Source organism: Barbus barbus (genome assembly GCF_936440315.1).
Source record: "Barbus barbus genome assembly, chromosome: 1".
Taxonomy (NCBI): domain Eukaryota; kingdom Metazoa; phylum Chordata; class Actinopteri; order Cypriniformes; family Cyprinidae; genus Barbus; species Barbus barbus.
Window position 1 is genome coordinate 30,495,274 of NC_136729.1, and position 26,360 is coordinate 30,521,633.

Below are 26,360 nucleotides of genomic sequence, written 5' to 3' on the forward strand. Positions count from 1 at the left end.
CTGCCCGCCCGCCTGTCTGTCTGTGTAACTATTTCTGTATTTATCTGTCTCTCTGTATGCGTATCTATCTATCTATCTATCTATCTATCTATCTATCTATCTATCTATCTATCTATCTATCTATCTATCTATCTATCTATCTATCTATCTATCTAATTCAATTCAAAAAGTAAAGTAAAGTCGTGACGTATTGTCAAGTATGGTGACCCATACTCGAAATTGGTGCTCTGCGTTTAACCCATCCAAGTGCACACACACAGCAGTGAGTAGTGAACAAATGCACACACACACACACACACACACACACACACACACACACACACACCGTGAACACACACCCGGAGCAGTGGGCAGCCATGCTGCGGCGCCCGGGGAGCAATTGGGGGTTCGGTGCCTTGCTCAAGGGCACCTCAGTCGTGGTATTGAGGGTGGAGAGAGCGCTGTACATTCACTCCCCCCACCTACAATCCCTGCCGGCCCGAGACTCGAACCCGCAACCTTTCGATTACGAGTCCGACTCTCTAACCATTAGGCCACAACTTCAAAATTGCTTTATTGGCATGACTGTAAAAATTGCCAAAGCTTGAAATATATGTGGAGAAATATAGTAACAATGAAAAGATCAAAATAATAGAAGAAAAACATTATAACAATTTAAACTTAAATAAACAGTGTAACAAATAAGAACGTGTGAACATTTCATACCACAGTGTTTAACATGTAAATACACACAGGCTGAGGGTCACTGTGGTAGACAGTAGGGAAACACACTGAGGTAAGACATAATACACATATTACATACATTACACACATTCACCTGCTGTCTCTCAGGCTGTGGCACATCCACACATATCTCGCAGCCAGTGCTGCTGTCTGTCCCTCTCCAAGTATTATCTTTATTTGTTCCTCTTCAGTCATGGCTGTAAAGTTCTTTATGATGTTTGTGAATTCGTTGATGTAGGCTTATAGCTCTCTTATTGATTTAAATTGTAACAGTGAAGTAGGAAGTGTGTCTCGGTCACTCCTGTCTCACAGTGAGCACATACTCTTTGCTCTCTGCAGCTCTTTTTGTGTCTGCCGGTCTCGATGGCTAGTCTGTATTCACTGAGCCTGTACTTGATCAGGATCTGCCTCTGCTTTGTGGTTTTGACACTCTGGAGATATTCTTCTAATTCATATTTTGATTTTATAGTTCAATAGAGTTGCAATTTACTTTGTGTTTTAGTTTCTTGATCCTAATGTTCCAGATATATATTTTTAGATTGTTTGATAATTTGATTTATTTTGACGTTTAGGTGAGAAGTGCTGGTCTGAGACTGGTTAGTGTTAGCAGAGTCACTCTGAGTGTCTGTCGGTCTGTCTGCCTGTCTGCCTGCCCGCCTGTTCGTCTGTCTGTCTTCCTGTCTGTGTAACTGTTTCAGTATTTATCTGTCTGTCTGTCTGTATGCGTAACTATTTGTCTGTTTGTCTATCATCTATCTATCTATCTATCTATCTATCTATCTATCTATCTATCTATCTATCTATCTATCTATCTATCTATCTATCTATCTATCTGTCTATCTGTCTATCTGTCTGTCTGTCTGTCTGTCTGTGAATCTAGATATTTCAAACTGTTGAACTTCAAGGTTTTTAAACCTATTTCAGAACTTTCAAACAAGGCTTTATTAAGCCAAAATTTCTAAGTTTGTATTGGAAAATTTGACTTTTCTGATGATTTTAATGAATTTCTTCATAGAAGAATAACATTTCTACCTCAATTCAAATTCAATTGGAATTGAATTGGAATTTAAAAGCCATTCTGAATTTGACAGATTTGATAAATAATAGTTTGCATACAATTAATACATGCCTTTTATTGGCTTTCTTTGTTATTAATTACAATAGATGCACCCAGTTTTAGTTCATTTGATTCAGCAGCGACTGCGGTTGAACAGCTTGATTTGAAGGTGGTAATCTTTAACACATCAGTTGATTCTGTCTGTTGCATTGTTTCCCCAGACTTTCCTTTTCACTCGGTTAAATACTACAAATTGCAGTGGTTTCTGCAGGTATGAATAGTTAAAATAGCCTGCTGCATATTTGATTCTGTTTAGCTACACTCATCAAAATACTCTCATTGCTCTGATTATTTTCAGTTGATTTTACCTCAATCGTTTGCTGTGTTTGTCATCCCTGACTAACTGCCGTGGAATGGTAGATCAATTATTCGTTGCATTGCACTGTAGCCTGTGGCATGTTTATTGACATGTAACTTCTCTCAAAAACTGCTTGTGACAGGTTCAAGGTCATTCAGCAATAATGATTACATAATAAGATAGATATTTATCAGGCAGCCATCCTACCCCAAGGTTATGTTTGTATGTTTACTTACATTTCTGGCCCCTCCCTCTGAATTTGTGATGACAGGCAACAGCTGGGCACTGTTTATCTGTGGCAGCTGGGTTTCATACCTCTTGGTGTTTCATTGTTATTGTTAATGCAGTTAGACTGATGAATTATTGAGCTGATAGAGCTGTTGTAATGGGTTAAGCATTACTCCAAAAGACAAACACTGAGAAATAGCATTTACAAATGAACAAAGCATGTACTGGATATTGTGCTGTTGCTGCGTATTAGAGATGTGCAGTTCAGATTAAATTAACATACATTTTTAATTACAAGATTAAATTTGTTCCTAATTAATCAATAGCATCTTTATATACCAAAAAGCTGTTTTGTGCTCTCCTTAATATGCTGTTAGACTGATTAATTTGGTAAAACAAATAAACAAGTTTAAAGCACATGAGAAATCATGTTGTTTGAAGGATTTGTTCTGTCAGATTAATTACATAGCTGTCTGTGAGCAAACTCTCTTTTCTCACCAAAAGAAGAACTTTCTATTTTGTCTCAGGAGTTACAACGAAGCCTTTGTTTGGTTTTGAGTGAGAGCACACAATGACCTTGCCATGATGTGTTAAACCTACAGTACTGTTACAGGGGCTTCTGTACCCTTTACAACTCGTGCAATATTGATTTGTTTATCTCTCTCTCTCTCTCTCTCTCTCTCTCTCAAAAAAAAAAAAAATAAATAAATTATTATTCTTTATTATTATTATTCTTAGAATAAAGTAATTTAGTCAGTGAATATGAGAAAAGATACATTTCCTAAACAGATGTGTTCAAATATGTTCTAAGAATGTTTTGATAGTTTCTCTGAACATTCAAATTGTCCAATTATTTTTCAAATATTTTAAAAAAAGTTTTTTTCCTGGTTATGGGAACATTTATCATTTGCAAACATTATATGTAATGCTTACTTTTGAATGTCCTCTAAACAATCTGAAAGGTTTTATTATTATTATTATTATTATTATTATAAATGTTAAAAATGACATATCTTCCTTTCTCTCTGCAGATTCCTCATTGTGCTTTCTTGCCTGATTCTCAGTGTGCTGTCCACCATTGATGAGTATCAAACTCTGGCTAATAAAACACTATTCTGGGTGGTGAGTCTCAATGCTTTAGACTTACAGTGTGTTAAATATTGTTAAATTAATATAAATCTTTTCCCTAACTGATGATTCTCCGTCATCAGTTAGGAACCTAGGCGTACTTTTTGATAGCAATCTTTCCTTCGAAAAACATGTTTCTAGCATTTGTAAAACTGCATTTTTACATCTTAAAAATATATCTAAATTACAACCTATGGTCTCAATGTCAAATGCAGAAACATTAATTCATGCATTCATGATCTCGAGGCTAGATTATTGTAATGCTTTATTGGGTGGTTGCTCTGCACGTTTAATAAATAAACTCCAGCTGGTTCAAAATGCAGCAGCTAGAGTTCTTACTAGAACCAGGAAGTATGAACACATTAGCCCGGTTCTGTCAACACTGCACTGGCTTCCTATTAAACATTGTAAACATTTTAAGATCTTGCTAATTACCTATAAAGCCCTGAATGGTTTGGCACCTCAGTATTTGAGTGAGCTCTTATCGCATTATAGTCCTTCATGTCTGCTGCGATCTCAAAACTGGCCATTTGATAATACCTAGAATATCAAAATCAACTGCGGGCGGGAGATTGTTTTCCTATTTAGCACCCAAACTCTGGAACAATCCACCTAACACTGAGCGGAAAGCAGACACACTCTGTCAGTTTAAATCTAGATTAAAGACCCATCTCTTTAACCTGGCTTACACATAATACACTATCGCATTTCTATAATTCAAATCCATTAAAGGATTGTTAGGCTGCATTAATTAGATCAACCGGAACCGGGAACACTTCCCAAAACACCTGATGTACTTGTCACATTGTTAGAAGAATGGCATCTACGCTAATATTAGTCTGTTTCTTTCTTATTCCGAGGTCACCATAGCCACCCAGATCCAGACTGTATCCAGATCAGATGGTGGATCAGCACCTAGAGATGACCTCAACAGCCAGGACACCTAGGTGAGCCCCAGAGACTGATCCCCAGTGAAGACCCTGTCTCCAAGACGGCCATCGGGACAAGACCACAGGAACCAGATGAGTCCTTTGCACAATCTGAGTCTGCTTTAGCCTAGATTTAAACTGCTGATTTTGTCTGGCCAGAGGAGAATGGCACTATTTCGACAAACTGTTTCCCCGTCTAAATACTGTAAAGCTGATATAAAGCCACCCAGCTTTATATCAAGCCGATGTAAAGCTGCTTTGACACAATTTGCATTGTTAAAAGCGCTATACAAATAATTTTGATAACTTTTTTATTTCCTATTTGGGTTTATGCATTCACTTTATTTTTTAAGATTAAGTGTTTTTTCAAAGGCATTGTTCGATGCCAGTGTTTCTTGTCATAACTATGCAAACATTTGATTTCAAAACCAGTATCATAGCTATTAAACTATTTATTGCTATGATCTTAAATCTGTATTTAAGTAAATTAGAGGTGTTAAATCTGATTTTGTGGTGGCTGTGCTTTAGATTATTTAAATTATTACACGGCTTTGTGGAATGCTTGATTCTGACTGGTCAGTCGTGACATTCCATAGTATGTTATTCCCGATGACAACTGGTAAAAGCTAATAACAGACTCATCCGGGTAACTTAAGTCGGTGCTGTATACACTTGCTAGGAACAGTTTTTTTTTTTTTTTTTGATGGAAGCTTTGTATTTGGTTAGCTAATAAAATATTAAAACTCAATTCAATATTATGTGTACAATTTCTTAATTCTGTCATCCTGATATCATGGACTCACTTTCTCGTTTCATACAAACAGCTGCTGCCTTTTTATTTTGTACACTCTAATGGATTATAAGATAACTAACAAACTAGTACTGCAAGTACTAGTACTTAATCATTTATGTGGTGAAATGTTGTGTAATAAAAGTGGTATGACTGCACCGTATCCTTTAAAAGTCCATCTAGTTTGGACGTGCTGCTTGCTAGCAACTGCTTTCTTCATGGTAGCTTTGCGTTCAAATATTTCAACTCAGGTCAGTGTTTTGTGTCTAAATATTTAAGTGGGATAATGTACATCAAGACAGTTGTTATCAAAATAAAGATGTACATTATCCCTTACTTAATTGAATGAAATCTTAATTCAAATGATGAAGGATTTTGACAATAATCAGTGTTGAGCACTACTGTAAGGTTAACCCTGCCTGCTTTAAATGTTTCAAAATGATTAACAGTTGAAAATGTTAGAAAAGTTGAAAAGTAATCAAATGTAATAAGTTACATTACCTTAATAAAGTAATTGAAAAGTTACACTACTTCTTACATTTTAAACAGGGTAACTTGTAATCTGTATCCTATTACATTTCCAAAGTAACCTTCCCAACACTGGTAAACAGACAGCATAATTAGGAAACAGGCATAATGCATAGGGATCATTGACCAATCTGGACATATGGCTTTGGGCTCTAGACCTTGGACCCAAAAGCAGCTATTGTTTTTGAAGTTGGAATTGATCATGTTTCCATTTGCATACAGCTCATTGTTTAGCTTGTTCTCCAGTGTCTGCTGCCATCGGCCTTGTCCAGCAGAGGGCAGCAGTTCATCACTATGTCCAATTTGATGTGGTCGCTTTACATTTTTGGTTAGCTACTCCCCTCTTGAAACTAGAACTTTGCCCCCATCTAATGTAGGAAAAAGAAACACTCATGTAATTTATCATAAGAGCAACATTAAAGGGAAAATTCTCCCAAAAATGCAAACTGTCATCATTTACTTATTATTATTATTTTATAATTTTTTTTATCTGTGGAACGCAAGAACGATAGATGGAAGGATTTTAATTGTCAAGTTTCAAAAGTCTTCCAGTATTCCAGGTTTTCTGAAGACATATGTTGTGAGGTAAAGTTGTTATTAACTGAGAATTCAAACTGACCGCTGGCCAGTCAACACAATTAGAAGGAGAAAGGGAACATGAAATTGGGTACGTGGCATAATTTAAATGTGGAAAAGTGAATACGATTTGAGAATGTGGGCATTCATCTTTACACTTTTCATTTTGAGAACCACTGCTTTGATGAATTTAAGGCCTGCTAATACTCTCAACATTGTAACTGACACCACAAAGTCTATTTCAGAGAAGGAGCTCAGTTCACAGAAGATGAAGGTGTTCTGTTGTCTAGAATGTCAGCTTGAGCTGGCACTCTTAAATCATTCTGTTTACTTTGTTCAATAATCCATGCCAGTGTTTCTGCTAAGCATTAATTACTTCAGGCCTTATTAGCGCATCTGAGGCTTTGTTTTGATCAATATTCAGATCCAATCTGTCAAGTAATTAATGTGCTCGTCGAAGCATTTCCTCCTGACAGAGGCTATTAAATATGAACATAATCAATACCAGATTCAAAAACAATAGCTAGGTTTTGTGTGAAAGGTCCAGAGCCTCAATGCCATATGTCTATATTAGTCAATATTCCACAGCATGCAATATGCCTGTTTGCAAGCTCACGCTGCCTTTTTACAGGTCAAAGAACAGAGACAAAAGAGAATCAATTGTCTAAGGCCAGCAGAAAAATGAGAAAGGGAGGGATAGAGATTATAACTAGTGACTGCATGTCAGAGGTCACTCCGACCACCGGCTAATGGGATTAAATCTATGCGCTGTGTTCATTAGCTGATGCCTCGCATCACAAGTTAAATCCACAATCTAGGGCTTGATGCAGAAAAGGCCCTTTTGGATTAGCTATCTGGCTACAGAAGCTCTAATCTTAACCAAGCTTACAACAGGTGTTGTCTATTGTGTGTTAAGGCTAACTATCAAAAATCAAATAGAATACTTTTAGCACGGGTGGATACTAACTTGAAGGAGAAGGGTGTTCTCACAGGAAGTAGAACCCCTTGTTTAAGGGCTGAAACCTTTCTTTTAGACCCAACCACCATGTCATCCCTACCCCCCACCCAGTTTACACCCTATTTAATGAGGCACAGCCCTCTACATTGCGTCTCACAGCTGTTGAGCCAAACAAAAGCAGACTTGCCCCTTTCTGCATCTTTTCATGACGGTCAAACTGCTCTCTAAGCCACGATCAAAAGTTCTTTACAACACTTAAATGTTTATGGGTCACAGACATATAAGAGTATCCATGATTAATAAAATAAAAAATAAAATATATATTCCAAGTTCTTTGAAATGTAGTCTTTGTATTCATATTGTGAAACACATGTGAGTGTACATTTTTATTTGTTGAAAAAAAAGTGATACATACAAAAAAAATATTCTTTACTTAATGAATAAATATTACTGACTTGTTTACTTTATGAATAAATATTAATATTTATTGTGGGGCATAAACTGTCATGATGGTATATATTTGGTAATCTCAAAAATACATATATACAAAAAAAACATATATATATCTTTATATATATACACACATGCAGTAGTCAACAACACATTTTTGGTTTTATGTTGTTGTTTTTTTATGCTTGTAGGTTGGACCATATGGTGACCAAAATATTTTTTTGTATATTAATAGGCAGTGGAGCAGTTTTGTTGAAATATTTATTCCCAATAAATTAATGATAAAACTTTACAAGAAATTCTGCTCTTGTAGCTCTTCTTCTTCTTCATTATGATATCAGGACAGTGTCCCACAATGACTATCTTAATTCAGAAATAAAAAAAGTCACTGTATTTAATTTTTTATAATTTTTTATATATTTTTGAACAAATATAGATAGAACACATAATTTACCCTACTGGTGTAGCAGATATTATGTTTTAGATCCCCATTATAAAAAGATTCTCTTATCTTTTTTTTTTTTTTTGCTTTGAGTAAGTGCTTATGTAAATGAAGCTAAAGCTTATCAGGCAAGTCTTACTAAGTGCAGATTAATCATTAACTTAGATCAATTGTTCAACTCTTTTTCCAGTGTCAGCCACTAATAGTCTTGATAGTGCCTGTTAATCCATATTAGCCTGACATTGTTTCACTGTGAGCAGGGAGAGCCACTGCACATTAGCACTATACTTACAGCCACACACATGCCACTGACACTTGTGTGTGTCACACTTCTGGAGTGAAACCTCAGAGGTTGATCATTACCTGCGTAACAGCGATAGGCGGCAGAAGTCACACAGGACGTTACACCACACATGGGTGCTGGAAGTCACGCAGTCCCAACACCACACGCCTTGAGAAATCCCACACACAAGGGTTGTGATCTCACTTATCACATGCTTCCCGTATGAAGCGTCATAGCTGTCATCAAACGTCCTCCATATGCTAAGTGTGATAACACATCATCAAGCTCTGTCTCGAAGTGTTGTGAGGACAGTAGTCCTGCCACGAGGTGCTAACCCCTTTTCCAGGCAATTATCAGCTACAGATAGAACCCTCCCTTAATTGGACAGAACACAGATGTCTCTCTCTTTGTCAGTGAGGGCATCATGCTAACCGAGGCACCCCCACGAATGGCTAATAAAACTGTAAATGGACAAAAGCATATATAACGATGAACTGTTTCCTATTTGAAACCACCGTGAATGTGCAATGAGCATTTATTGCAATATTCGAGGAATCTGCGGTAATGTTTCAACCCTGGGTCAAAGGAGCTTTTAGGCTTTTTGTGATTCATGCAGCTAATAGAATCTAAACATTATCCAGTGCATTTCAGCTTTCCAAAAGATGTTCCGCAGAGAATAGGCATGAGGTGCGATTATTTGCCTGAAGTGATATTCACTGTTATGAAGTGAAAGGACGTCCTAACCCCTGGAGTTTTTAAATATTCATTTCTAATGCTGGTGTTGTTTGAGGTGTTAGGACAAATCACCTTTATCTCATTTGCACCGATAAGATGCTACATCCAGTCAGTTACCCTCCCCCAACACAGTAGCTAATGCCTTTCTGTTGTGTGTGACAGGATGTAAAGGACTATAGAGAATACAGATAAATCGGTGTATCTTCTCAAACAACGTTTTAATGAGTGAAATATTTCACCCAAAATGAAAATTGGCATCATTTACTCACGCTCATGTCGTTCCAAATCTGTATGACTCTGAGTCCTTTTGAGGTACATAAAAGTTATTTTGTCACACATTCTTTAGAATATCATCTTTTGTGTTCTGTAGAAGAAATAAAGTCATACAGATCTGAAATTACATGAGAGTAAGTAAATGCTGACATTTTTGGTTGATATCCCTATAAAAGCTCATTGATTCCAAACTAATTCCTTAAAAGACTACATAATGCCGTACCAGTAGTTTATTTACTTTGTGTCTTTCTTTTCAAGAGTGTGAAGGATTAATTAATGCCACCGGGTGTTATTTATGATCAGACTTCAAGTGTTTGCTTTGTCTAGAGCATGAAAGACTAGAGCAGTAGAAGTCACTCTATGCCAAGACACAAGCTCATAGTAAGTCCATTTTTTAATATTTAATGTAATCTTATAAGATTGAGGACATGGGTCAGCTGGCCCTTGCTGTAATTACAGCGAACCCTTCCTTTGCTCACCCTGGCGACCGCATTCCAGCTGCGTTTTGGATGGGATATCTCATTGCCATGGTAACTGAGAGAGGCCCTTGCATCTGGGGTCCTGTTTCCTCTCACCCTATACCAACCCCTCCCCCCAAAACTGATCCCATGGCCTCCGTCGCCCACTGGCCGTCCACCCAGACCTTTCGAATGCCAGCTGGTCAGTGTGATCACAAGCCTAGATTTAATTAGATAGCAAGTACCAGCAGCATGGAGTGGGAACTACTAATCGGACATCTAATTAGAGAGTTAGAAAAGACTATTCTGAAATATTTTATGCTATTTTAAAACAAAAAGTAGAACTTTAAAACATGAGTAAAAGTTGACTTATTTAACTATTTTCAGTTTTAAACTTCTTATATTATTTGATAATGAATAATGAATAATGAGGAGTGGGAAATGATTGTTGTAATTTTCTGAAATATTCCTAAAAATATAACTTACGTTTGACTTGACAAACAGTGAGTTGGCCTCCTTTCAGTCGAGTTGCTTGCAGTCTCTCTCCTCTGCTGTGACCTCAGCTGGTTCAACTCACTTTTCTGCTTGTATGCGTTGTTTCACACCTCATGTTCTGTCTGTTCCCACAGGCTAGGGCTGTGCCTGCAATTTCATTTCATTTTTGGAGGAGCTTTAGACAGGCTAGACAAGCGAACTCTCCGGCTTTGTGCCAGCAGCCGTCCCTAGGCAGCTGACCAAGCTCCTTCTTAGCCTCTTCTCAGACCCGCATCCAGCTTTCCAGACTGCTTATGTGACAGAGGGCTACACGACCAGCCTCATAACTCATACATGTCTGGTTCTTCGCAGCTCTCAAAGGGCCTGCGCTCAGCAGACTCTCAGTCGTCTTTTGTTTTCTCATCTTTAAGAAGGAGACGAGGGCAACTGCTGTTGTTGGCCATGACCATGAACCAGCCGTCCTGTGTTTTCACACAGCCCTGTGTCAGTGTTAATATGCATCTATTACACGCATCCCATGTATATTAGTATTATATGCTTTATGAATTGCAAACTACGTTCCAAATGATGCATAACCAAATTATTTATTCAGCTATTATCTTTTATCCCATACAAACAACAAATACGATTAATTCAATGGGTTCTTTGTCTATTGAGCTGTCGTAATATATCTCAGTCATGATTGCAGCATTGAGTTGCAATAGGTGCACAGCACACAGTGGAGGATTTTGTTCTGGACATACCTCATAAATATTTAAAAAAGGCACTACTATTCCTCATGAGGAATATCTAGATCGCCAAAGAGCCCTACAATGACAGCCATTCACATTTTCCACATAATAAAGCTGTATTGTTAAACCCATTCTCAAAGCAGACGTGTCATTGCTCAAATAAATTACCTCCCTGTACTTACAGTTATATTTTAGCACAGCATTATACATTATGTCTCTGTCAAATCAATTAGCCCTTTATACTTTGTTATGTTCTAGTAAATCTCACATTAAGTGTCTCAGTTAGAATCATTTCTCATCGTCATGAGCGCATAATATCACTAATATATGCATTTAGTGCTCTTTTGTGTAAGCGTAGTGTGTCTATCTCTTTGATTCTGCAGGAATTAGTGCTGGTAGTGTTCTTTGGTGTGGAGTATGTGGTACGCCTGTGGTCAGCCGGATGCCGGAGTAAATATGTGGGAATTCAAGGCAGGCTTCGCTTTGCCCGAAAGGCCATTTCTGTTATTGGTGAGTGTGTAAATTCATTTTCAAAATGGCCTGTTGAGTTTTCTGGTTGTTGTTATCGACCTGTCCACATGTTTTTTTCTTGTTCTAGACCTGATTGTGGTGGTGGCCTCCATTGTTGTATTGGCATTTGGCTCTAAAGGTCAGGTATTTGCCACCTCTACTGTCAGGTAAGGTTAATATTATAATAAGTCCAGGGTCTTGTCCCTTGTGGCACAGGATTAATGAGACTTAGATGTAACTCCTTTGCATTGTTTTAAAGTCATGATATGATGTTGTTTACAGAGGAGTCCGCTTCCTTCAAATCCTGCGAATGCTGCATGTGGATCGACAGGGAGGAACCTGGCGACTGCTTGGATCGGTAGTCTTCATTCATCGGCAGGTGAAGCATATGTTTTGTTTGTTTTTCACATTCCTGGGTTTGGAAGGTTCTTCATGGAACCATGGATATCAGTAAAGAACCTATCATTTAAAACATGTTTTATGTGATGAATTGCTGTAGAGGTACTCAGCACTCATTTTCTTCAACAGCAAAAGAAAAAAATCCAGTTGTCAATGGTTTTTCAGAGGAGAATATAGGGACATGCAGGACGGTTAGAACAAAAAAGAGTGTAAATGTACAGTTATCCCCTCGCAGAAGTGTTTTATGAGTATTTTTAATTTTGTTATAAATATACACAATTTAAATAAAATAATAATAATATTAATAAACTATATTCAATTCACAGTTAATTCTCATGGAAATGTGCATTCCCAGTCTGCGAAAAGGATCCATTGCCCTGATCAGTGGTCCATTTTAACATGCCAGGATCTTAAGGATCAGTTAGGTTTCACACTCTTAAAATGAAAAGTTCTTATAAGAACCAACAGGAGATTATCGCCATTTAAGTCTGGGTTAAATATTAATTTTAATGATCTTCATGTGAACGGTCCAAATACTGATTCATAAAATCCTGTTTACTCTATATCAGTGGCTGCTTGAAAATATATTTGTAAAGAGTTTGTCTCCTGCAGATGTAACGGTGTTCTGTTGAAGGTGACCGTGCCTTGTTGTTAATGGTTTAAATTAATATTTTCATAAAGTACCAAATTCAGTATCACTGTTTCCTGCACCACTTCTCAACAGCAGCAGGACTCTTTAGCAATAAACCAAAAGGAATCATATTTTACTGTCAATGAAAGTTTGCAGTCTGAATGATATGAATGTGATACATTAGTGTACCACTAAATAATGGCAATGAGTATCTCTCTATTGAGTTGTCCTTGCAGGATCTGCCTAAAAACGAACTACTACACAATGAGTGGATTCTAAATCGTGGACAAGTGAGCCATTTTAGTGAATTAGTTTAGTGTAGATTTTTAATGAATAAAAACATAAAAGTGAAGCCAGAATCTGGAAACAAATGACTCTCTTGAGCCAATATTTTTAATAAATAATTCAGAATTAATCTACATGAAACATTTCCCCATATACTGTAATTTACAGTATTAGATAGCATTTTATAATGAAATAGGAAAGTGTTAGCAAAATGAACACTATAACTGAAACACACCCAAATAAATTGGAATCAAACTGAATCTCTACCCAGCACTAAAGCTGCAAAATATAACTGAAGAATTGTTATTTTTAACATTATAGAGTATTACAGTGTTTCCTCTTTCTAGGAACTGATCACAACTCTTTATATCGGATTCCTTGGGCTGATCTTCTCTTCCTACTTTGTGTACCTGGCAGAGAAGGATGCAGTGGATGATAGAGGTTTCACAGAGTTTAGCAGCTATGCTGATGCTCTTTGGTGGGGTGTGGTAGGTAGATCCCCACCCATACCTTTCACTGACACAATGGCCATTACATGGATAATTGAAGGCATACATCAATGAATTGGATCATGTTGAGTAATGGGTGTTGCATGTCAATGTCCTTTCTGTACATATGCTCAGGTGACAGTAACCACTATTGGCTACGGAGACAAGGTCCCTCAGACTTGGATAGGGAAGACCATTGCATCATGTTTCTCTGTCTTTGCCATCTCCTTTTTTGCCCTCCCTGCTGTAAGTTAAAGAAATTTAATAGCCAGAACAAATGTTCCTCGCACAGCAGGCCAGTGTATGAGAAGAATGATAGTATTTCTCCACAGGGAATCCTAGGCTCCGGTTTTGCTCTGAAGGTGCAGCAGAAACAGAGACAAAAACATTTCAACAGGCAAATTCCTGCAGCTGCATGTCTTATACAGGTGTGCCTTACTGTTGCCTATAGATGTAATATTTCTTATTATTTGTCAGTCATGAGGATGGTCAGACTTTCCAGAGTCGATCTGTTTCTTCTATTCTCATGCTGAAGGCATCCTGGAGGTGTTTTGCCTTAGAGAACCATGATTCTGCCACCTATAAGTTATTTGTGAAAAGGAACATGAGCAGCTCAGTGTCCAGCCCTAAATTAAAGGTAGGCTACCTACCTACTGCACAGATCAAACAGACTCACTACAGCAATTTACAGACACAAAACTTATGTGAAAAGAGTAGTAGTTGCTCAGAATTTTTCCATGCTTGTTTTTCTAATTAGTATTATAGTATAATTTATATAAAATCACAGTATTTGTGACCCTGGACCATCAAAGCAGTCATAAGTAGCACGGGTATATTTGTAGCAATAGCCAACAATATATTGCATGGGTCAAAATTATCGATTTTTCTTTTATGCCAAAAATCATTAGGATATTAAGTAAAGATCATGTTCCATGAAGATATTTTGTAAATTTCCTATCGTAAATATAACCAAAATTTATTTTTGATTAGTAATATGCATAGCTAAGAACTTCTTTTGGACAACTTTAAAGGTGATTTTCTCAATATTTTGATTATTTTGCACCCTCAGATTCCAGATTTTCAAGTAATTGTTTCTCAGCCATATATTGTCCTATCCTGACAAACCTTACATCAATGGAAATATTATTTATTCAGCTGTCATATTATGTATAAATCTCAATTTTAAAAAATGTATCCTTATGACTGGTTTTGTGGTCCAGTGTCACATTTATTAATCTTTTGAATTAGCTTTATTTTTAGTTTGTTTTAGTAATTTTGTTGTGTTTCTTTTAACAAAAAAAAAAATTTCTATTTCAGCTATAAATATTTTTTTTTGTTTTGTTTTTTATTTTAGTTTCAGTTTTAACCATTTTAGTACTCATTTTAGAACTCAATTTTATTTCAATTAGTTGCCAAAGTAGCATTTTTAGTTTTACGTTTTTGTTTATGTTCATCATTGTATTTTACTTCAGCTTTATTTCAGTTGACAAAAAACAATTTTAAATGGTTTTAGTTTTTTATTGTGTGTGTGTCTGTACTTGTTTAACTATACTTTTGAGGGCCAGATATCCTCATTTATACGTTGAAATAATTATATAATAGTCTATGTCTTGTTTTAAACTTGAGTATCAGCAAATATAGATTTTTTTCAAATCTTTTGTTGATTTTTTTTCTTTGGGTAGGTGAAGATTAGGAAGAAAACGAAGAGTAATGACAGGGATGATGGACTGAGTTCTCCCACCATACCTTCCATAACCTATGACTCCTTAGATGATGGGAAGGATGGTGGACCAGATACAGTGTGCAGTATTCAACAGTCAGGTATTACCAGTAATAAATTAAGATACTGCTGACCTTTTCTCTCGCTCTTTCATGCTCTTGAAGCATCTCTCCTCTGATATCCTTCACTTCCCCTCTCCATTCTCACAGAAGGGGCAAACACACACAGAAGATGTGGTGAGCTCCCGTCAGTGTCTATGTGTTTGTACTCACTTGCTAACTACCATTTCCTATGCCTGTTGTTTTGGTTGCTTTTTTTCACAGAGAAATTTATAATACTGATTCTTTAATTGAACCACATGCCAGTTTGTGTATATAAGCCTTCATATCCATCACAGTATAAAATAAATACACATTCGATTTGAAATGTGCCATTTTGAAAGCATTGAGTTTGATCTCTCTCGTTACAGAGCGGGTGCCATCCTGGAACTCTCTATCGTCTTTCCAGTTCTCTACACCACCAGGTAGGTAACAAACCTTTGTTGGCTTGTTGAAATTGGAAAATGCAAAGACGTCACAGTCTGGAATTATGTGTGTGTTTTACGTGTCTTTAGGGAGAAAGCCAGGTATTTTGGAAGAGCAGCCTCGGCCCACGTTTCAGAGGAGCAGCAGCAGCATTGCAGATGATATGGAAACCGAGCCGGAGCGAGAGATTTCGCTCGTTCCAGTCACTCATGTGTCTCAGTGAGTAAGAACATACCATTTTTAGCATAATTTAAACCGAGTCTATATGCCAACCAGACAGCAGACAGTCAATTATTCAAGTTTCAGAAAGTTTCCACTACTTATCATTTTTCAGAACTCTCACGGATGGCACGTAATGCAATATCTAGCGGATGGGCAATTAAAAAAGTGTTAGCTTGATGGTGTCAGAGTTAGCACACCCCTGCAGTTCACTCTCACAATGCAAATGGGGTCTAATCATCCTGCTAATCTCTGCAGTCACTGGATTCTCAGCTCAAATCTTGAAAACACTTTTAACACATCTGCGCCATCTCTCCTGAAACACATCTCAGCTTTCTGAGCCCACCCACCTCAAGTGAAAACGTTGCTGGAAGTGCACGGCATATGTTTGTGGGCCTCAAAGCATTCCCATGAAGAGTGGTTATGTTGCAGGCTGTGTTTTGCCTGAGAGGAGGTCATTATCAGAATCTCTTTGGGCCATTAGCTGTTCATCATGTGGAACAGCGCAGGGCCTGTGTATACTGCAAACCATTTACTTACCCAGGCAATGGAGCGATCCCGTCTCTGAATAATCTAATGAACCATGTCTCTGTATACAGCCCATTAGATTATCAAGAGAACCCCTTTCCATTTGTGATGGGATCCTCCACTCTCCTGATTATCTGAAAATACAAAGATGTTGAGGGTTTTTTCCAACCTTAAACTTTTATTTATTTTGAGAAACCACAAGAGGGCAGTGGAGGTGTTTTGAAGACCAAATCCTTCTCCTGGCACTTCAAAGCATGAGTTTCTTTGAGTGTACACAATCTTGGCCAAATCCTACTATTGCTGCTTTAAATGTGTATTATATTTATATAGGGTGACATGGGAAGAGACCCACGATCTCAGATCACAATCTGAGAGCTATTGTAGTCTGAGACTACAATACTTTTTCTTCTCTTTGCACAGTTCTTGCGTATTTACATTGACCTTGATGGAGCTGAATCTGTAGCTGGAGTATCTATAATATTAATCTCAGAGACAGAATTGATATAATTACATGTTGCTTATACGCTGAGATTAATTAAATCATCTGCAAAAATGTAGGTGGTTTCCGCCAAAGCAACTTAAAAGAGATTTGAATTTTAATTAGGTAGGTATCATTTTTTAGAGTCTCAAGTATAATTCCTTTCTAAATCCTCATTCTTAGGAGACATATTGCATCTCCTCTACAAAGGAGCCTTGTCACTACAAGCTTTCATTTGATCTTTGAAGTTTGATGAGCTTTCATTCGCCTCACACTGAGATGCAATGGCAACAGCTGGCTGTTCTCTCCCTCTCTTTTCTCTCTCTCTCTCTCTTTCTCCTCCTGCTCAGTGTGGGTGTGAGTACATATTTATTTGTTTATGTCCAGCGGAGCAGGGTGGGGACTCAAAAAGACCTGAACCATAATGTATCTTCTCCTCTCTGCTCATCTTTTCTCATCTTACCCAATCTCTTCTCCTCTTCGCTCCTGTCTGCTCCTCTCCTCTCCCTTTGGACATTTGTCCTGCTCTGACCTTTGACCCAGGCTGTTAACTCAAGAGGTGGGAGAGGCACAAAAGCCTCCTCGTGCCTGCAGCTGAAACAGTTCGGCTGCATTGGGGGTGGGGATAGAACAATGCCACAGAAACATCTCTCTGACCGCTGCGCTCCTAAAACACACACTGGAGGATATCAGCACTATACCTACACACTCTTACTACTAAATATTAAACTTTAGGATTGGTTGTGGTGCAATGAGGTGTGGTAAATAATGAATTTGCTGTCATTTGAAGGCTCTTAAAGTGTTTTGAATAAAGCAATTCTTTAGAAAGTAGTCATAGTCGTTATTTCATATCAAATACAAAGGTGTTTATCGCAGCTGCCTGGATCAAAGAAAATAAACTCCTGTCCAGAGCGACACAGGTATAAAGATGAAATCAAAGCAAACGCAGGTGTGTCTGAAAGTGCCCATTTGTACTCGTACGTATCTGCTGTTGCAGTCTTGTAGGGCTGCGGTGTGAGGTTTACCAAAGGAGACCCGAGCTGAAAAGATTGATTTATTCTCAGTAAACAGAGAAGGACTTCTAGTGGCGGAGGCCAACCCAGGCCGTCTACACTGCTGCAGAGACAAAGAGCCATTGTCTGCGGCTCTACACACGCCAACAATAGCCTGACTGACAAGCGGCCCTAGTCGTAATGGGCTTCTGGGCTAAACAGCGCAACAGTGACTTTTGTTAGAAACAATCTTGTCTTCCAAAGCAATAATCTTCATGCTGGTAATTTCACAGAAATTGTATGTACAAGAAAATTATATACATATTTTCCAAAGAGCTGAACATACTACTAAGCTATTTAGTTTTGAGTATCACCATGTTCATGAAGGTACTTTTGATTCAACAGTTAAATATATTAAATTTTTCCCTCACACAGACTCAGGTTTGCCTGTTAGAACTGAGTATAGTGTGTGTGTGATGAGAGTATGCCTGTGTGATGTGGAGTGTGAGGCGTGCTGAATGAGACAGAAACATTGGCTCACTAATGCCTCTTCAGCACGGCTTGCCAGCACAAGTTTCTTTATCTTGCCCGTCACGGCCCCTTTTCTTCCCCCCCTTAACAGTAATTGTGTTTCGTTACAGTGTGTTAGAGCTAACGAGGGACATGGAGCGAGAGTCAGCCAAGCAGTGAAAGACAGACAGAGAGAGAGGGAGAGTTGCTCAGCAAGAAAGAACACATTCAAGATGATTCTCTCATTTGCTGTCAGACCAAAAGCCCAGCAAGACTCTCTGTAGACGTTTGTAACAGAACATTGCACATGGTGAACTTGACAACTAATCGGACAAATTCCTGCCAGCAGCGATTTTCAGCAGCAGTTTTTTTTTGTGTTTTTTTTTACAAAAAGTATGACATTATGAATAGCTGATGCAAAAATTCCGTCATCATTTACTCAATCTCTTATTGTTCTAAACCTGACCTGTCTCCGGACAGACGAATCCATGATAATATTAAAGAAATGGCTGAAAACTCGTCGCATCCTGCTGACTTAAAAAAAAAAAAGAAAAAAAAAGAATGCTGTCAAATGGTTAATCGCGATTAATCACATCCAAAATAAAAGTTTTTATTTACATAATACATATATTTACAATTTTTATTTGTCAACTACCCATAAATGTAGCATATTTTTCTTAAATATATACATGCATGGTTGTGTATTTATATATACATAATAAATATACACAGTACACAGTATACTATGTGAAAAAAAAACTACCTTTATTTTGGATGTGATTAATCGTTTGACATTTAATTATTATTATTCAATGCTTTCCATTCACTATTTCTTATATCCTAAGCTTATACTGTTCTGGACAGTGTTTGAAACTTGTATTGCTAGCAATCATTTGTAGGCTGCTTTCGATAAAAGTGTCTTCTAAATGAAGAAATGTATAATGTAAGAACATATTTCGGAAGAAAACTTCTCGGTGTTATATAAATATAAATATACTGTATAATGAAGGTCAGTGTGGTACAGTGTTTGTTTTGGACCCCACTGACTTTTATTGTATGAGGAAAAAACAGTTCAAATATTATTTAAATTATATTTATGTTCTGCAGAAGAATAAAAGTCATTATAACAATAAAAGTCACAGGTTTGGAATGATGCGAAGGACAGTAAATGATGACAGAATTTCTGATTTTGCGTTAACTTTTATTAGCTTTTTTAAATTCTAAAAAAATCACACATAATTCATATGCCTCCTTAACAATACATTTGTTGTCTCAGAGCACCAATATTTCCGTTTCACTTTGTGAAAATAATATCAATGTACCATATCAGGTTTCTTTCAGACGGCCCAGCAAAGTTAGTGACTTTGTTAGCTGGCAACACGATATGACAAAAGGCTCGGAGGCCCCTGGTGATGTATATGAACTTGCGTTGAAATGAACACTGTCAGTTTCTTTGCTGCTGTAATGTTTAGGATCATATGAGGCCACAAGTTTGGGACTTAAGTCATTTAGTTATGGTGTATAGCAGCAGAGGACTCAATGTCGAAGTGAATGCTGCATCGCTGTGTGTCACTCCTCTTAAGGACATTTAATACTCTCCGTATTCGCCTGGCGCTTTGATGCTCAGGATGAAAGAGATCTTTGCTTGGCTGAAACCAGAGGGACCCCTGCTGTGTGTGTGTGTGTGTGCGAGTATCTTGCGCCCGCACGTCTTTGTGCGCACATATGTGTGTGTGTGTGTGATGGCTTCTGGCCAGCAGCCCAGACTCCGCCGTACAACGTCCCGCCTCTGGTCAGCTATTATCAGTCATCACTGCCTCAGTGGCCCTTATCTCAGCTGACCACTTATTAAAATGTCATTGAGGTATTTGAGCTTGAAGGGGAAGACAGAGCTGATATTTGGGATAATGTCCTGTACCGTGCAGCAGAGCCCTCTAAACCTTATGATTCTCAGACCGCGGCTAATCGGAGCACTCGTCCCCTCCTCTTCCACAGAGCTATTCTTAGACACACAGGGCCCCCATGAGCCTTTTAGTGCCATAGTGCCACGATCCTGCAGCCTGTGGCGCAACACCGCCACACAAAGGTCTTCATCCTTTGACTCGCTGAGACAAGTCACAAGAGTGCACATGGCCTCTGTGGGGGACATTGTGGTAATTGACATGTGTTTGTGATTCATCATATGACGTAACAAAACATTAGGGAGGGTTTGAGTATGCGGGTCATTCCTTTGGGATGATTGAGTTGTAAGCTATATCATGCTGTTGAAGTTTCTAAACAAAAGTTAAGTTTGAAAACATTTTTAAATGTTTTTAAAAGAAGTCTCTATGAAACAGTAATATAATGAAACCGTAATATTATGAACTATTATTAACATTTAAAATAGCTGTTTTCTGTATTAATATATTTTAAAATGGAATTTGTTTCTGTGATGGCAAAGCTGAATTTTCAAGTCATTACTCCAGTCCTTCAGAAATCATTCTAATATGCTGATTATTAGAAATTAGACGCATATCTTATTATCAATGTTGAAAGTGGTTGTTCTGCGTAATATATATATATATGATAATGCTAATGAATAGAAAGTTGGGTTACACTTGGTTTTAAGGGTCAATTCTCGCTATTAACAAGCCAGTAATTATGACTTTTGCCTTAATAATCTATTAATTTGCTGCTTATTAATAGTTAGTAAAGTAGTTGTTAAGTTTAGGTATTGGGTAGGATTAGGGATGTAGAATATGATCATGCAGAATATGTGATTTTTAAGTGCTAATTAACAGCCAATATGTTTCTAATAGGCATGCTAATAAGCAACTAGTTAATAGTGAGAATTGGTCCCTATATTAAAGTGTTACCGAAAGTTGAAAAGAACAGCATTGTTTTAAATAGAAAGTTTTGGTAACACTTTATTTTAGGGTCTCTTAACTAGTTGCTTATTAGCATGCATATTACTAGAATATTAGCCATTTATTAGTAGTAATTAAGCACATATTAATGCCTTATTCTACATCCCTAATCCTACCCAACACCTAAACTTAACAACTACCTTACTAACTATTAATAAGTAGCAAATTAGGAGTTTATTGAGGGAAATGTCGTATAGTAAATAAGTGATCCCTATTCTAAAGTGTTACCAAAGTTTTTTGTAACAAGGTAAAATCTGTACTGTCACTTTTTAAATCAATTTAAATAAGTGGAGAAAACATCTGTCACAAATGTAAATTACGTCAAATGTACAGCTCTGAAAACTCTAAATAATTATGAGAACATAATACAATGAATTAGGAAAATAGTTAGTGACTACATATCTTCATAAATCTCTTTCAATATAAATGAACTATTTATGTGTTGGACATATATTTATCATTATCCTTCTGCAATTTTGCATGTTCTCATTTAGTCGCACATCTGTCTGATTGAGTTTGTCTTTTGCAGTACCACTGAGGCCATGTTGGTGTGAAAGAGAGTGTTTGTGTGTGGATGTACATGGATGCTTTCCAGTGATAAGATTAGAGAGAAGCCCGGTGATTGTTATGTTTCCTGTTTATCTACATTTAATCAAACTCAGATTAGCAGAGGGAGGTCAAATAGGCTTGTTTTCCTACCTTAAACATACAATCAAAATAACATGCCACTGAATTTCTATCACCTTTGCAGATTCAGTTATTTGTATGCAGTTTAGATAAGAACTAATTTGGTCAGTAATATGTTCACATCTCTCTTAAGCTTCTCCTTCCCCTCTGAATTCTTGCTCTCCGTCCCCAAAATCAAATCAGTTTAGCACAATCAATACAAAAGATGTTGCACATGTTGCCCTAAGGAGCGGTCGCTGACCTTGGATCAGGTGTTCTCTCATCTACCCCTAATGAGGGATAGTAGATGCACAGAAGGGTGGATGTCATTATCTAACACTGCATGTAGAGCCATGCTGAGATCACCTCCACAGACCAAATGTTGCTGAACACGTCCCGTTAGAGTTAACTGGAGGTGGGGAGTTTGAGACTTTGGCCTGAAGTGTTGATGGTACTAATGGCGTGTTTATTTCCTGTCCCATGACGCATTTCTTTGATCTTTATTTGGTGCAATTATGACAGCCTTTGTCACAAGTATGACATCATTTGCTATTTACATGTACAAGCACGCAAACTCAGATCTTCAGCTTGCCTATAAAATATAATGCAGCTTTTGATCGGCTTGTATTTGAACAATTAAAACTGCACAAAATGGGTTGATTTTTATTTCATAATGGATTTAATTTGTGATCTGTATATTAATGTAAACCAATGCCTTAAAGTTAATCCAAAAATGAAACTTCTGTCAATCTCAGCCTCATATCATGGAACCCTGTTTCTGCCACATGTAGGCTATATAAAAAAGTTAAATTGTCAATTTTCTCTAATGAGCTGAATATCACAATTCATATGTTTTTCTTTTAATTCTGTGTTCACATCTTGCAGTTTTGGGGGGGGTTTGTTTCTGCCATGGAATAATATAAATACACACATACACACACATTTGACTTTATATCTCACAACTATGACTTTTCTTTTTAGAATTGTGACAAAAGCTAGCACTAGTGACTTAAAAACTTTTTTCTCAGAATTGCACATTCAAATCTTGTGTCTTTCTCACAGTTCAGATTTTAAGTATAAACTTTTATGCTGTTTTGAATTTTCTTTTTCTTTTTTTCTTTTTTTTGCATTTAAAATCAATAGGGTCATACATACATAATCATATTATGACTACCTTTAAAATGCATTATACATAAAGGCTTCAAATAATGCATACAGGTTTAGAGCGACATGAGCAACTGATAACAGAATTTTCTTTTTTTGTGAACTATCCCTTTGATGTCTTGCTCTATGTGGGACATTAAGGTACACAATGCAGCGTGAATGCGGTCTAGACTAACTTCTTTGCGTGTTCCAGTGATCTGTGGCCCTCCAGTGGATATGCAGTTTCTTTCACATCTGGCTACTATTGTTTAGCAGGCTCAAAAAAATAAATAAAAGATTGGGAACGGAAGAGAGATTTGCAGTCTGCCTTTGGCAGAAAGAAGACCTCATATGATCGCCTCCTTTTCTCTTTCTCTCCCTATCTGTCTGTTTGTCTGTCTCTCTCCATCTTTTTCTTTCTTTCTTTCTCTCTCTGTCCCAGTGGGAGTCTTTCTCCCTTTGCGTACGTCTCCACCAGTGTTCGCCATTAGCCAGGCTTTGTGCCAGCACTAGAGGCAGATGGTGACCCTGCTGAGGTCATGAGACCAGCGTTGCTATGCTGGTAACCATGACTGGAGAGAGGAAGTGGCACTGCCTCAGGGACAGATGGGGTGGTTCCCATGTTCTATCTCTTGTGTTCCCCACCTCTCTCTCTCTGTCATCTTTGCATGCTCCATTGGAATGACAAGCACCCAGGGAGGTATGATTCCTGAACTCTGCAGATCGCGGACAAATTCCAATTTATCAATCTGTATTCTGTAGTTTCAAATAACGTTCCACCAAAACGTGATCTTCCTACCATACTGATCTCTGAAATGCATGTGACACTGATCATTATACCATAAACATTTATTGCTCAAGAGTCATACAGCACTTGACATGCTGTAAACCTGTATGGAATTAATTTCCTTATATATGTATAAATATAACTTTATATACTACTGTTACTGTTGGTGTATTTAAATATATATATATATATATATATATATATATATATATATATATATATATATATATATCTTTTATTCTGCAAGGATGCATTACATTGATCAAAAGTGATAGTAAAGAATTTTACAAATTATTTATAATTTAAGTAAATACTGTTTATATACTATTTATAATAGTTTGCACGTGACTGAATGTTTCTCATGGTATAAAGACCTTTCATGGTTGTTATATTAAAATGCAGCATTTTAATATTTATATGCTAGAAAATATGCATATATGTTGTGCCAATACTAATTTCTCTACAAAATTTAGATTTTAATTATATTTATGCATTTTTAAGATAGATAAGTTGGACTGGAGAGTGAAGTAAAAGCAGTAAACAAGTGAAGAGTCAATAATATACATTTGTTAAATCAAAACGGTTGTTTACAGCATAATTCCAAGCTTCTATTTTTGTTATACTAGCTTTGATTATTTTATCATAATTATGATGTGTAGCTGTTTCCTATATATGCATGGAAATAGATCATAAACTAAGTTATACTAAGTATGCAAAATAGTATCAGTTTTTGTTATCTGAAGTTTTCCATTACCTCCTTTCCTCCCCTTTTAATGCTAACGTAACAGGCGTTGCATTGCAGTGGGTATGATAATGCTCAAAGCTATGAAGGCTTGCTATTTAACCACTGGCAATATAACCCAGAGGGATGCTGCTTGAAGTCTAGAGTATGGCACCAAAGAGCAGTAAATTGGCAGTTGCCTGGAGCACGGCATATGCCTTATCCCTCATTTCCCTGTAGCCCACAGCCAGGGAGAAACCAGAAACTGTCAGCCAGCCATGTCCATTAAGTCAATGAGGCTTGATAGCCTGCAGCCAGTCTACTGCTAATGCATTTTAAAGAAACTTGTGTGAGTGCGCTCCATCTTTTGTCAGAGTGACATGCAACAGACACGAGCCTTAGCATGCTAACATGATACAGGCACGTATCGCATATAGCCATCGTGCAAGAGAAAGTGTACCTCTCATACTTCGGCTTTCTTTGAGACAATGTCCCGTTCCATACCCTAGATAACCTTGGGTCTCCTGGGAGTCAGCGCCCTTCCCCCCACCAAATCTGTGATTTTTTTTAAACCTTTGAAAAGCAAATGAGAACCTTGTATTTTCTCTTAGACATTGTGTCCTGGTCGTGACCCTTGTGCTCAATGGACACTTGCAAAAGTCCTGACCACATTAACAGCATCTGGAGTGGCTCGGGGCTGCACCTGAAGGGCCTGCTGGAGGCTGATAGGATTGTTTTGCAAATGATATTGAAAATGTGAAAGGTCATTGATTGTGCTTAGTTAGTTAGGGGTGACATATACAACCATAATGTCAGATGCCACATTTATGACCATAGATAAAACATCTACATCAGAAATGTAGTTCTCATTTCCTAAAACTGTAAAACTCTTCAATAATCTTAAGGCTTAAAGGGATAGTTCACTCCAAAATCTGATGAAATCCGAGAGCTTTCTTATCCCCCATAGACAGCAGTGGAACTACCAGGTTCAAGGCCCAGAAAGGTAGTATAAGGACATTGTTAAAATAGTCCATGTGATATCAGTGCTTCAACTTTAATTTTATGAAGCTACAAGAATAAATGTTGTGCACAAAGAAAACAAAATAATGACTTTATTCAACAATTTGTTCTCTTCGGTGTCAGTCTTCGACGTGTGTTCAGGGGAATAGATGCACAAAGCTTTTACATGTTTGAGTAATTAATGACAGAATTTATGATTTTTGGGTGAACTATCATATAACTATATAAAGAGATGGATAGTTCATCAAAAATTGATCCTACTGACTCACCTTTATGTCATTCTAGACCTGTTTGACTCTGTTTCTTCTGTGGAGCACAAAAGACAATATATTTAAGAATGTTTTTGCCCATACAATGAAAGTCAGTGGGGTCAAAACATCATTGGCTGTCATTACTTCAAAAGCAGCCATTTTTCAAATGATCTTTGTGTTGCACAGTTGAAAAAGAAAGTCATACATGTTTGAAATGACATGAGAGTGAGTAAATGATAACACAGTTTTCATTTTGGGCAAACTATCCCTTTAAAATGGGCTTTAAGTATCTTTCTCCATACTAATCATGACACATAAACACACAGGTTGCGTGATTCCCATCGAGCTGCCATTCGTGTGATCCAGAGAATGTTCTACTTTGTGGCCAAAAAGAAGTTCCAGGTAAGAATTTCTATTTTCTGTTTGCAAACGCAACTAAA

The 26,360-nt window shown here is 37.3% G+C and overlaps 1 protein-coding gene across 1 annotated transcript in view; it reads left to right on the plus strand.

Annotated features, from left to right (window-relative positions):
- Positions 1 to 26,360, plus strand: part of LOC306873523 (potassium voltage-gated channel subfamily KQT member 1-like) — a 35,913-nt gene that overhangs the window by 3,283 nt on the left and 6,270 nt on the right. The window contains exons 2-14 of the mRNA XM_079422869.1: positions 3,398 to 3,488; positions 11,526 to 11,652; positions 11,741 to 11,819; positions 11,935 to 12,031; positions 13,315 to 13,455; positions 13,591 to 13,701; positions 13,788 to 13,883; positions 13,991 to 14,092; positions 15,138 to 15,276; positions 15,385 to 15,411; positions 15,645 to 15,698; positions 15,789 to 15,918; positions 26,247 to 26,322. Coding sequence (XP_079278995.1) covers positions 3,398 to 3,488; positions 11,526 to 11,652; positions 11,741 to 11,819; positions 11,935 to 12,031; positions 13,315 to 13,455; positions 13,591 to 13,701; positions 13,788 to 13,883; positions 13,991 to 14,092; positions 15,138 to 15,276; positions 15,385 to 15,411; positions 15,645 to 15,698; positions 15,789 to 15,918; positions 26,247 to 26,322 — 1,270 coding nt within the window. The remainder of the gene's footprint in view (positions 1 to 3,397; positions 3,489 to 11,525; positions 11,653 to 11,740; positions 11,820 to 11,934; positions 12,032 to 13,314; positions 13,456 to 13,590; positions 13,702 to 13,787; positions 13,884 to 13,990; positions 14,093 to 15,137; positions 15,277 to 15,384; positions 15,412 to 15,644; positions 15,699 to 15,788; positions 15,919 to 26,246; positions 26,323 to 26,360) is intronic.